The following is a 13,962-nucleotide window of genomic DNA, read 5'->3' as shown; positions in this document are numbered from 1 at the left end:
GGGGGGGGGGGGGGGGGGGGGGGGGGGCTGCTCCCATAACATATAATACATCACAGTATGGAGATGTTTTTCTCATGCTTCTATTGTCATAATTACTAACATTCTCATGTTATGTTAAGACACATTCACATACACATACACAACAAGTAAATATCAATGTAGTTTAAGTCAAGAAAGAAGTTTTGGTAAACAGTGCAAAATATACAAGGCAACCAATATCATCCAACAATACATTTCATTATATTTTATATCCAGGTAGGTAAGTTTTCTTTGAATGTGATGTCTTCCAAAAAACACTTTTTTAATTCTCACATCCTGGAAGACCAGACAGGAGGCTATATTTCATGCCAGATGTCCCACATCTGGTTCAGAACTTGAAGAGTGTCCTGGTTGGTGGACAGACATTTCTGCAAGCTCCATCAGCCTGGTCATCGCTCCACTCTCCGCTCAAAATCCGTCCTGCTGAAAACAAACAAAAAACAACACAAACATATAGTTGATTCTGGACGGCCTTGCAAATTAAATCTCAGCTGTTTGACAGCTGGAACTTGAGGTTTACTTTATCTAGGTATAGATATATCAGGTGTCCCTACACCTGAAACAAACGCCTATTCATACATTCCTTTACACACAAGGGACAGTTAGTTTAAAGTTCAATGTGTCACCAGCAGTGTCCATGTGCTACTTTCATCATAATTCTGAATCACTACAGTATCACGTTTTTACCTTTATTAGTCACAGGGAGCCATTAACATGCGGAGTTGTAAAATAAATCATTGTATTCTATCTAACAGATGTCCAAAATATGACCTCGGTCATCATATGCCACTGATCTTATCACCCCTCACCGATGCACTGTCTAACAAACATTGTGTGTAATGCTTGAATTAACCAAGGAACAACCTCACTAGATACAATCTAGCCATGTGTGCCGTGCAGAAGTAACGCAACGGAAGAGAATATGTACACAATTTCATATATGCGTTACTTCTGCACAGCACTGACCCAGAATAATGCACATGTATATATCTGCAACGTTGTTCTTCCAATTCATATTTATATATTTCTACATTTATTTACGTTGACTGTATGTTTGTCTACCTGTAGCACCTCATCACCACAGCAAATCCCTCCTATGTGTAAAACAGTACTTGGCAATAAAGCTTCTTCTGATTGTGATTCTGATGTTATCTAGCTGAGACAGCTAACTTGGTCTGGGTATCTCTGGATAATCCGTAATTCGTTTGTAATACAAAAACGAAAATACCGTTTATCTGTTTTTTGTTTCAAAATCAAAAAACGAAAAACCAATTAAAAACCACCTGTTTTTTGTTTTTGGCGATTCATTTTATTGTTATTCCTTTTTGAACAAAGAATGAAGAGAGTCTTTGAACTTGAACCAAAAACGGAAGTCACGTGGTCTATTCCTTTTATGAAAGCGAAAGCAACTGGTAAAACCTTCAAAATAAAAGTACCATGTAGTTAGAAAGGTGATTATAGACTAAAACTGAACTAAAATATCGTTTTTAGTAGGTTATAAAACTAAACTAAAACTGGGTGTGAAAAAAAACACTTGAGTTAACTAAAATAAAAACTCTGGCTGTTAGAGAGAATTAAACATTTTTAAGGCCATTGGTGACCTGTAACTTCAGATTAAGACAAGTGAACTAATGTTATATGTAGCTTAGGACAGCAGTTAGCATGTTTATTTAACATTATATTATTTAATTCATTTTTTAGTTTCCTAACATATTTATAGGCCTTCTTGCTGTGTGGGAGCTCAACCAGCAGAGGTCCCTCTGCCCCCTTCTGTGGCGCCAACAGGATAAAAGGGTTTGACCTTTTGACTTTTTGACTGTTTCTATCACAGAGAAGGCTGCACTGCTACCAGAGGAAGCTGATCACTGAGTTTTAAGGGTGTGCAGAACTTCACCTGCCTCCAGCTTCTCTTTCTGTGGAGCTGCTAAAAACTCTCTGTAGAGTTGTATGATTTTTATTTTCCTTTGCATTTTTCTCCAGTGTAATATACTTATTATGTTAGTTAAGTAGAGTAAATATTTTTAATACAGCCTGTAGTTCTTATTAGTTATGTAGGCCTACTTATGTGTGAAACCTGGTGAGCATTAAAGGAAAAACTTGAGTATTGGGGAGAAATCTGCTGGTTACTTGGTCCTCCTATCTGTTTCTTGGAGGCTGAGTGTAATATGTGATGGTAACTGGATCGAGTGAATGTTCCTGATCATTTGGTGGGTTATGTGTTTGTTGCAATTTGTTTTCAAAAGTATGTACAGCACTGTCAGTGTGGTTCTGATTATCTTTGCAGACATGCTGCAGCATTAAGACAGTGTGAGGGACGTGTGTGGACGGATTGATTCAATGCTGCGTGTTGCTTGTTTTGTGGGACATGCTTGATATGTTAAAAGGAAGAGAACTCAGTCCTGCTCTGAGTTTTTTCCCATTTGTATCAGATGTGGGAAAATTTCATTAGAAGTTGCTGTTGGTGTTCTGTGATGTGACAGAGTGAATATCCAGAAGGTTTTTCTTCTGAGGTGTTTGTGAATGTGTAAGTGTTAATAACGAGCCTCTGGTGATGGAGCGTCTCATTTCAGAGGATTTCTGTGGACCTGAAACATCCCAGAGGAGCCAACATCATCCAGGAGGTAGAACTCACTCCCAGCAGCAACCTGTCCGATGGTTTCATGTAGCGCTGGGTGGCGTTTGACATTTTCACTGCTAATGCAGGTCCAACACCTGAGCGGCAGCACTGATACCAAATGATCCTTTTTCAGACTTTACTTTGAGAAATCTGTTTTTCTAGAAAAGCCTTTTTTTGATTGAACAAAAGAAGCCAACTTTGTGGAAACAGAAGCAGCCGTACAAAAAGGGAAATCAGATCCAGTGTGAAACTGGTCTGAAACTGGAAACATGATGGTTTAAATCAGGAAGGATCTGATCACAGGATCAATCAGCAGGATACTGGATCTGAGCAAACATTTGGTGGGAAATTTCAGGACTGTTTCTCAGAGTTACGGACACGTTTCAGTCTGAGTTACCATCACGTAGCTACATGGAACAGATGTCACATGACCTGAACTGTGTGTGTGTGTGTGTGTGTGTGTGTGTGTGTGTTTATCAGGTACTGGCTGATTAAACTGACTGACTATTGAAACCAGCAGCCAGCAGCAGTCTCTCTAATGGCCAGCAGGGGGCGACTCCACTGGCTGTAGAAAGAAGTGGCTCATAAAGACCACAGATGAATGTGTCATTATCGATGCTGTGTCTCTCTGGCAACAGTCACTGTGGAAAGTCAAATTTGTCAAGATGTTAAGAGAAAGATGTTTTCATCCAAGTGAGGCGTCATATTAAGTTTTCAGAGGGACAAAAGTTGTCTATATGGACCCCCTTTGTCTTACTATGAGGCCTGTTTGCACACAGATGTGAAAGATTCAGGGCAGTTTGAGGTTTCTTGGAATCGTTGAAGCAGCACTTACTACCAGAGTCCAACACTGAACAAAGAGCAGCTGAAGATTCAAGAACCTCAGAAAGAATCCAGTTGTGTTGACAAAGTTTCACAAATACTTTCTGAACTCTGGACTTTCTGCTTTATAGAGTAAATATTTGTAATTGTACATTACTGCTGTTAAGGTGGGATGAAAATACAACAGGTTCCTGTTTGGAAGCTAAAATCTATTGGCTTAGCTGTTCTCTCAGCAGAACTCCTCCTACCAGGGTGAAGATACTCTATAAAAGTTGAGGTGAACTATATTTGGTTGTTGAAGAAACAGTCTGAACATAATGTTCTAAAGTGTCTTTTTATTGCACAGACTGCGACAGCCTTCATGACAGATCAGTGAGGGATGTAAAGGACACAGTCATGGCTGGAACAGCTCAGCGTCTACATATGGCTGTGACACTAAAGAAAAGTTTAGATTTGAATCTAAAAACCTGTAAACAGCGGCTCCTTCTGTTTGTTGCTGCTTGTTTTTACCAACACTAACAAAACTTGTCTCCACTTTGTGTCAGAACACTGTGGTTCCATGGAGCATCTATGTAGCACACAATATAACAAGGGTTTTCTCATGGAGAGCTATTAAAATGTACAACCTTTTATCAACACTAAGAACACACAAAGCTCTTTTACCAAGAAAACACTTGGAGCTGTAAACAGTTTCCAACAGTTTCAACCAGTCTGCAGACATTTTTACTACAAATCTGTGTTTGTTGTGCTGCTTTCAGAGTTTACAGCCTGTACAGGAAAGTATCTCTGGTTTCAATGTTTCTCTGTTCACATGCAGCATGATTCTCTGAAGAAACTGCAAAGTACACTTCATGCCTTCTGGGTACTCAGCCTAGTACAAAGTCTATCAAAGTGAAAGATGGCTTTTCTTTTGCTGAGTTCTCAAAAAAAGTTGCTGTTTAAAGATTTCTGACAGGTAGAAGTTCATCAACATCAACATGCTGCTGTCTGGTTTTACTGAGAACCGTACGCCATTTTATGTCACCGATTTGATCCCAAAAACATCCATTGTGTTCAACTTTTCACCCTGAAAAATCTTTATTGACTTAAAAACAACACAAGAAGTTAACACTTGAGTCCAGAAGACAAACCATGGTGAACATGATGCTGTCAGGACTGGATGAAGGCCGGGGAACCAGAGGAAATGGGATTTTAGAAAATAAGAAACATGAGAGAGAAAGATTATTTTAAGGAAGCCCAGATTTCCATGAGACTGATTCATGCCGAGTGTTCTGGTGTCTAAACAAGATGGATCTTCAACATTTCTTTAAATCTGGAGTTTTCTCTAAACCCAGCTCAGTGTCAGCTGCTGCTCCATCATTTCCTCTCATCTTGGATTGAGCTCAAAATGGAAGTCGAGCTGCTTTTAATTTTCAGAGATGGATTTTCGATGTGGGTTAAACAGACTTAATCTGGTCGAGTTTTATTAAGTCAGAAAAACCCAGAGAATAAAAAACAATTACACTTGGCTTTTTTTCTCTTTATTTAAATTCAGATGTAACGGCATGTAGAGATCACAACTCTGTTTAAGAGTTCAGTGTTCCTCCTTGAGGAACACTGAACACAAAACACATCAAATATAAAAATATGTAAAACACTAAAACCCAGCACACAACCCACACAAAACAATGTACATCAAGAGACAACTTAACATATAACCTGCAGTACATCAGGCCTTCAGCATCATCGCAAAAATCATCATCCTCTACCACTTTTAAATGAAAGACTCATCAGAAGCATTTAACTCTCCTCCTCAACATCTATTTGACCACAGCAATATAAACCTCCAGAAAATGATTATAATTAAAGGTATTAACCAGGTTTATGTGTCAGGTACATTATGTTTCTTTGTTGACTATCTAAATACACCTTTAAATAAAATATAACTACTCTCCATCCCCCTCTTAAAAATCCAGAAAACTTAGAATAGAAAAATATGCAAATCACCATAAAATCTCTCTGATTGACGTGTTTTTTTGGCGTTTTAATGGCTTGTTATTATTTAAAGGTACAGATTTTGTTATAACATTTAGAAAGAAAAATAGTTCCTGTTATCAAGGACAGTAACATGTATTTCCACAATTTCAAACATTTTGGAAGCTTTTCTTCTTACAACAGAACATCATCATCAGAACATCAGAACGTAACAGTTCTTAATTTACAAAAAAAACAGTTGTAAAAAGAAATTTGGGCATTGTGTCACGGATTGCTGTATGCTACTGTAAATGTAATTTACGCGATAATGGATATGTGACACATAGTTACCAAAATGAGTCTGACAAAATATGAACAGCATATTATTTTTCCTACAGCCCAATCTGCACTACTGTGCACATGATGAGCAGAAAGTGTGTGTGTGCACCTTGCCTCACTTTAGTAATACACTCCTGAGAGGGTCACATCCAAGTCTGTCCAACAGTCGACATACACAGAGCGCCTTTCTAAGTTTGTCATTTCAATTATATCCTCGTTGATTGATTTTTATTTGATTTTATGTCTTGGACATGGTTGACAGCATATCTGGGGGGCTGGAATCATTTGACGGTCCACCCTGGGGTTCAAGTTGGGAGAGGGACCAAATTAATTTTAGAATTTTGAAAAGTCAGTCACTGCTGGATGAAGCTCTCCTCTCCACTCTACCTCCCAGTAACATGGCCCAGTCAGAGCCTCTCCACACACAAGCTGATGCTGCTGCTTCAACCTCTCTGGATCATCAGGACACAGCTGATCCTCTCTCAACACCACCACCACCTTTCTCATCCCTCGCAGTCTGACAGAGACCACAACCTCCATCTGATGGGAGAAGAAGACAGACTGCAGAGGTCATAAATCAGAGTTTACAGAGACTCCCTTCATCAACTGTCAGTCAGTGATGCAGCACATCCAGTATAAAGACCAGCAGGGACTTCAGTCCTGTTCAGACCAGAAGTGGAGCGGCTGTGTAGCGTAGCCAGCTTCATTTCAGCTCTCATGTTAACGTATTGGACTGAACACACTGAGACCTGCAGAGACTTTGGACATCAGCTCTGTTTACTCTGCAGGTTTCACTCAAGAACACAGTCCCTGAACGCATCATGACTGCAGAGACAGAGAGATATTCACTGCTCACTGGAATGATGGATTTACTGCTGTTAAGGCTCAAAGCAGTTAAAAACCAGCCGCTCAGTCACATTTGAATATTTCCTCTACTTTTGAAATATTACAGGAAAAATCTGTAAATATGGAGTCAAATATATATATATATATATATATATATATATACACACACATTAACTTAACACATGATCACAACAAGCTTCTGGCTGATCTGATTGGCTGCCTCTTCTCTCTCTCTCTGTCTTTCTGTCCAATCCTGAAGCCTGTCACCATTCTCCTCTCACAGCTTCACTGAGGAAAGTAGCCACTGAGAAGGTTGGAGGTTTATAGGAAATACTGGATCTCTGCTTTGATACTAACTGTGTTTAGTACAATACTGCTGAAACCAGCATGGACTGAGTCCAACCCTCTACTGACCTCAGAGTCTCCAGTCTGCAGTGTGGACTCTCCAGAAAACCACACAGCAGCTTAACGTCTGAATCCTGCAGGTTGCTGTATCTCAATTGCAGCTCTCTCAGATGGGAGGGGTTGGACTTCAGAGCTGAAGCCAGAGAAGCACAGCTGATCTCTGACAAACTGCAGCACTCCAATCTGAATAAAGAATAAATGATGTAACTTTAGAAGAAAATGTTCCTGCTTGAAATCATTCAGTGTTTAATAATCTGTTCAGAGCTGAAGAAGGTTTAGAATGTAGAGATTTAGAAAATGGAAACTCCAAACACCTGAACCCAACAGGATGCAGGTTCAAACTGTAAAATACAAAAAGGTAAAAAGAGCTCTCATTGAAATTAATGACAACGTGCTGCTACTTCAATAAAGACGTAGTGACTTCCCCTCTTATACTCTGCAGCTCCACCAGTGGCTCCATCTATACAAACTCATGTTGTGCAGCCAAACACAAAGAAAAACCCACAGAAACTGATTTAAGATTCCACTCAAGATCCCAAAGTTTCCAAAGATGCCAAATATGTCAGCATGAACTTTGGGGAAATGTGAACAAAAGACATCTACAATATTTCTTTTAGCAATAGTGGAGTCATAAAATCAAAGCTTCTTCACTTGAAACTATTCAGTCAGCATGAGCATTATATAGCTTCATAACAATGTTGGAAAAACAAATACTGAATATATTTGTTATTGTCTGACAGTTGAAATAGAGATTATTTATTTATTCATTGTATTTATATATTTATTATTCTCATTTATCTAAAATTTTAATTTGAAGAATTTCCCCCCGGGGATCAATAAAGTATTTCTGAAAATATGGAATACAGAAGCTGAAAATCAGGAGTTAAAGAGCTTTAGAGAGAATTATCCAGTGGAGATGTTTCTTGTTATGTTAAGGTTTTTGGATCAATGGACTAAACCACTGAAGAAGAAAATAGACTTTAGCATTAAGATCCTCAGTGTGGATCACTTTAATATCAGCCTTATGTCTGCACTTTAGTGTCACCACCACTTTCACATCATATTAATCTGAGCACAGAAGGAAAAAATGGTGTCTGACCTCAGAGTCTCCAGTCTGCAGTGTGGACTCTCCAGAAAACCAGACAGCAGCTTCACTCCTGAATCCTGCAGGTTGTAGTTGTCACTTAGCTCCAGCTTTATCAGATGGGAGGGGTTGGACTTCAGAGCTGAGGCCAGAGAAGCACAGCTGATCTTTGACAAACTGCAGCCCCTTAATCTGAATAAAGAATAAATGATGGAGATAAAAATCCATTTCTAATCCAGTCAGATGTGTTCAGGTTTTAAATGTGGAGCTCAACATTACTATATCCTAATCAATGAGCTTTCCCCTAAAATAATTAGAGAGGACTTTGTCATTGTGTTATGGTGGACCATCACAATATCAGCACAACATTCATACACCTATTCATGTCAATACAGATCAATATCATGCTGCTGATCTCAGGCCAGTCTGGAACTAGAGGAGAGAAACTATATTGATCCTTTAAACAGCTGCATTTGGAAATATGATTTGATCTGTGTGTGTGTGTGTGTGTGTGTGTGTGTGTGTGTGTGTGTGTGTGTGTGTGTGTGTGTGTGTGTGTGTGTGTGTGTGTGTGTGTGTGTGTGAGAGTGTGTGTGTGTGTTCTGAAGGATCAATATCAATGATCAGACATTATTTGTAAATTAGGTTCAATTGTTAATTAAACATATCAGATCTACAATAGTAACAGAGAGTCAGTGAACTGACCTCAGAATCTCCAGTCTGCAGTGTGGACTCTCCAGAAAACCACACAGCAGCTTCACTCCTGAATCCTGCAGCTTGTTGTTACTCAGGTGCAGCTCTCTCAGATGGGAGGGGTTGGACTTCAGAGCTGAGGCCAGAGAAGCACAGCTGATCTTTGACAAACTGCAGCCCCTTAATCTGAATAAAGAATAAATGATGGAGATAAAAATCCATTTCTAATCCAGTCAGATGTGTTCAGGTTTTAAATGTGGAGCTCAACATTACTATGTCCTAATCAAAGATCTTTTCAGATTGATAGATCAATAGATAGATCGATTTCTGGAAAGAATTAAGAGACCACTCCATATTTGTCTTAAATCAGTGTCAATCAAATCACATGGGTTGCAGCCATTCCATTCCAGTGGCTGTTAAATTCCAACACAGGTACACCGCATTCTACTTAATGATGTACTCATTAAGTGATCACAAATCTTATTTAATGAGGAAAAGTATAAAGACCATCTCTATTGTCTCTATCGTTTTGCAATAAGACCAGCTGGATGGCAAAAAACAGTGCTTGTAGTACCTCAAAAGTAATTTGAACAATAAAAGGAACAATTGACCATGCAAAAAGAGTTCAATAGAAAAGTTTTGAGTGAGGAAAAGAGGAGTTCAATTGTAGGCTTTACTGGCAGAAGGATACAGTGAGCGTCAGGTTGGATCCATCTTTAAAATTTTAAAGATGGCAGTTCACCTGAACAAGGTCAGGCAACAGACATTGGGGACATCAAAGCTACAGATTGGCAGAGGGCAAAAACGATTGTCCACTGACCGGGATGACCGCCAACACATTTGAATGTCAGTTAAAAACCATATGATGACATCATGTGATTTACAAAAAGAATGGCAAACAGCAGCTGGGGCGAAGTGCACGGCAAGGACTATTCGAAACAGGCTCCTAGGGGCAGGGCTGAAGTCCTGCAAAGCTAGAATAAAGCCCTTCATCAATGAGAAGCAAAGACAAGCTAGTCTAAAGTTCTAAAGTTTAGACCATAAGGATTGGACCGTAGAGGACTTAAGTAAGGTCATCTTCTCTTATGAATCCAATTTTCAGCTTTACCCAACATGTGGTTGTCTAATGGTTAGACAGAGACCTGGAGAAGCCTACAAGCCACAGTGTCTGGCACCCACTGTTAAATTTGGGGGTGCTTTAGCAAGGCTGAAATTGGGCAGATTTGTCTTTGTGAAGGATGAATGAATCAAGCCTTGTACAAGGTTATCCTGGAAGTAAACCTGTTTCCTTCTACTCTGACAATGTTTCCCAACTCCACAGATTGATTTTTCCAGCAGGACATTGCTCCATGCAACGCAGCCAGGTCAATCAAGGTGGAGATGGAGATCAACAACTTGTCATGGCCAGCCCAATCTCCAGAGTGTGTGCATGTGTGTGTGTGTTTGTGTGTGTTTGTTCTGAAGGATCATCATCGATAATCAGACATTGTAGGAGCCTGATAGGGGTTCTTGAAGACTCCGTTTTTTGGTTTGTTTTGGTCACATGGTGTGGGTGCTGGTAGTAATTTAGGATATCACGAAAGAGAGACGGGGTGATGGGGGAAAGCCTAATTTTTGAAACCTTGGTTCACACCGTTTCTTGTATTTTATGGATCATTTTGCTGTATGGAACTGATCATCTGTATAGCCCACCTGCAAATAAAGCATCACAACGCAGCAATTGCAATCTTGGAATTATTGTTCTTGCAGACAGTTTTTTCCCCCCACTCAGCCTCTCAGTGTCTTAATTTTAGTTTTAAGACGTCACCTATTATTTGTGAAAACATATTGAAATCAACAGAAACCAAAGAAATATTACTACTTCAGCAGAAAACTTGATCAGTTTAAAACAAATATTAGTTTAGAGGATCTTCCGTATACAGATCTGACCATTTACCAAAAATTAGAAACATTCATTTACTTTAACGACTAACAGCGCACCTTTTGTACAGTTTCTATAAGAAACACAAGTCTTTGTGACTGCAGACTAAATTTAGTACAAGAAACATGAAAATATGAACAAAAGGACATTTACAACTTTATGGATGGAAGTTATGTATGAACAGAAATTAGGTTCAATTGTTAATTAAACATATCAGATAGTAGTAGTAAATACAGTAGTAGTATCAAATAGTAACAGAGAGTCAGTGAACTGACCTCAGAGTCTCCAGTCTGCAGTGTGGACTCTCCAGAAAATCACACAGCAGCTTCACTCCTGAATCCTGCAGCTTGTTGTCACTCAGGTCCAGCTCTCTCAGATGGGAGGGGTTGGACTTCAGAGCTGAGGCCAGAGAAGCACAGCTGATCTCTGACAAACTGCAGTCACTCAATCTGAATACAGAATAAATGATGGAGATAAAAATCCATTTCTAATCCAATCAGATGTGTTCAGGTTTTAAATGTGGAGCTCAACATTACTATGTTCTATATATCATAATGTCAGCCTTCTACAGACATCATCCAAATGTCAGCACAACATTCATACACCTATTCATGTCAAAACAGATCAATAACATGCTGTTGATCTTGGGCCAGTTTGGAATAATCATCAAATCTGTCATGTGGTAACTTTTTTTTATTTAATTTTGTTCAGTTTCTTGTAATTCATAACAATCCTGTGTCATTTAATGAACAGTAAGAAAGATGTTTCTATAGAAGTCCAAAGTGGCCAAAATGAAATGCAAAGTAAGAGGCTTGTTCTCTTCATCTTAAATGTAACAGAGTACCTTTCTGAATAATAGTGTATTATTTATGCTCCTGTTTACTGGCGGAGTCAGAAAAAGTACTTCATTTCCTGACAGGAAGGTTTGAGTTCAGACTAAAATTGGAGCCAAACTCTCCAGACTGACAAACTTTTAAAAAGAGCTGTTCCAAATTGTGCTCAGAACCCCCCCCCCCCAAAAAAAGACAACTGAAGGAAATTTAAAACTTCTCTCATGGAGTTGAATTCGGTAGATAAACACTGGACAAGAGCAGAATACATGAACTGACTTAAGAGCCTCCAGTCTACAGTGTGGACTCTCCAGTCCAACAGACAGCAGCTTCACTCCTGAATCCTGCAGGTTATAGTTGAGACTCAGGTCCAGCTCTCTCAAATGGGAGGGGTTGGACTTCAGAGTTGAGGCTACGACTTCACAGTGAGTCTTTGAGAGTCCACAGTAGGAAAGTCTGTGATGACAGAGATTACAAAACTTTAATAAATAAATAAATTCTGACACTTTATTATAAAAACAGACTATGTGCATTTTGCATCACAAAGCACATTAACACGAGTGTCAGCAGCTCAGCTGCTCAGCCATTGATCACGACGTTTGTGGTTTGAAACTTGAGCTCTTGTTCACATGTCAAAGTGTCCTTGAGCAACATAATGAACCACAAATTACTGCTTTAGACAGAAGTGTCAGCCAAATGACTGTAATGTGAACATGTCATATTGTGATTAACAGGCTAATGTGATTGGTGTTTGTTAAACTTTATTTTAACATGATGTTCACTGAGCTGTAAAATCACTGCAGGTTTTAACCACACTCGTATGGATTTACCTCAGTCATGTATGTCACTCCATCTGCTTTTCATCCCCCCATTAATTTAATCGCATCTGGACTTACCGAGCCTTTCTGCAGTTCCTCACAGCTGGAATCAGTCTCAGTCGTCCCTCCTCTGATGTGTTGTACTTCTCCAGGTCCAACTCATCCAGAACCTCCTCTGACATCTGCAGCATGTAGGCCAGAGCTGAGCAGTGAAACATAGAGAGTTCCTCTGATCTGTTCTTTGACTTCAGGAACTCTTGGATCTCCCGATGTACTGAGTGGTCGTTCATCTCCGTCAGACAGTGGAAGATGTTGATGCTTCTGTCAGGAGACATGTTTCTCATCCTATTCCCTTTTAGGTAGTTGATGGCTCTCTGGATGATTTCTGGACTGTTGTCTGTCTGACCCAGCAGGCCTCCTAAGAGTCTCTGGTTGGACTCCAGAGAGAGGCCATGAAGGAAGCGAACAAACAGGTCCAGGTGGCCATTTTTACTCTCAAGGGATTTCTTCATTGCTTCCATCAAAAAGACATCCAGGGTTGAATCAACATGTTGTTCCCCCAGGAAGTCCTCTAGTCTCTCTGTGTTCCTGGTGGTGTAACAGTGGAACATGTAGACTGCAGCCAGAAACTCCTGAACGCTCAGATGAACAAAGCAGTAGACTGTTTTCTGGAAGATCACACTCTCTCTTTTGAAGATCTCTGTACAAACTCCTGAGTACACCAAGGCCTCTGTGACATCAAGACCACACTGCTCCAGGTCTTCTTGGTAGAACATGATGTTTTCATTCTTCAGCTGTTCAAACGCCAGCCTCCCCAGCTTCAGAAGAACCTTCCTGTCAGCCTCCGTCAGCTCCTGTGGACTCGTCTCATGTCCCTCATCATACTTGTGCTTCTTCCTCTTTGTCTGAACCAGCAGAAAGTGTGAGTACAGGTCAGTCAGGGTCTTGGGCAGCTCTCCTCTCTGCTCTGTAGTCAACATGTGCTCCAGAACTGTAGCAGTGATCCAGCAGAAGACTGGGATTAGACACATGATGTGGAGGCTCCTGGAGGTCTTGATGTGTGAGATGATTCTGCTGGACAGCTCTTCATCACTGACTCTCCTCCTGAAGTACTCCTCCTTCTGGGCGTCAGTGAAGCCTCGTATTTCTGTTACCCTGCCAACACACGAAGGAGGGATCTGATTGGCCGCCGCAGGTCGGGAAGTTATCCAGACGAGAGCCGAGGGAAGCAGATTCCCCTCGATGAGGTTTGTCAGCAGCAGGTTGACTGATGACTTCTGTGTGACATCAGACACAACCTTCTTGTTGTTGAAGTTTAATGAAAGTCTGCTTTCATCCAGGCCGTCAAAGATGAACAACAGTTTCCAGACAGCGAGCTTCTCTGCTGGGACCTTCTGTAATGTTGGATGGAAAACATGGAGCAGCGTGAGGAGACTGTGCTGCTCATCTTTGATCAAGTTCAGCTCCCTGAACGAGAGCAGAACCAGCAGACTGACATCTTGGTTTTCCGAGCCCTCTGCCCAGTCCAGAGTGAACTTCTGCACCGAGAAGGTTTTTCCAACACCAGCAACGCCGTTGGTCAGAACCACTCTGAT

The 13,962-nt window shown here is 40.3% G+C and overlaps 1 protein-coding gene and 1 long non-coding RNA gene across 2 annotated transcripts in view; both read right to left on the bottom strand.

Annotated features, from left to right (window-relative positions):
* LOC123982171 (NLR family CARD domain-containing protein 3-like) overlaps positions 1–13,962 on the bottom strand; it is a 38,814-nt gene that overhangs the window by 22,224 nt on the left and 2,628 nt on the right. Inside the window, exon 3 of the mRNA XM_046067592.1 lies at positions 13,472–13,957. Coding sequence (XP_045923548.1) covers positions 13,472–13,957 — 486 coding nt within the window. The remainder of the gene's footprint in view (positions 1–13,471; positions 13,958–13,962) is intronic.
* On the bottom strand, positions 4,983–11,029 carry LOC123981812. The gene is made up of 2 exons (XR_006827833.1): positions 10,995–11,029; positions 4,983–6,310 (listed from the first exon to the last, which is right to left on the bottom strand). It is a non-coding gene; the product is annotated as an uncharacterized LOC123981812 (long non-coding RNA).

Source organism: Micropterus dolomieu, linkage group LG13 (genome assembly GCF_021292245.1).
Source record: "Micropterus dolomieu isolate WLL.071019.BEF.003 ecotype Adirondacks linkage group LG13, ASM2129224v1, whole genome shotgun sequence".
Lineage (NCBI taxonomy): Eukaryota > Metazoa > Chordata > Actinopteri > Centrarchiformes > Centrarchidae > Micropterus > Micropterus dolomieu.
This window is presented reverse-complemented; position numbering and strand designations above follow the sequence as displayed.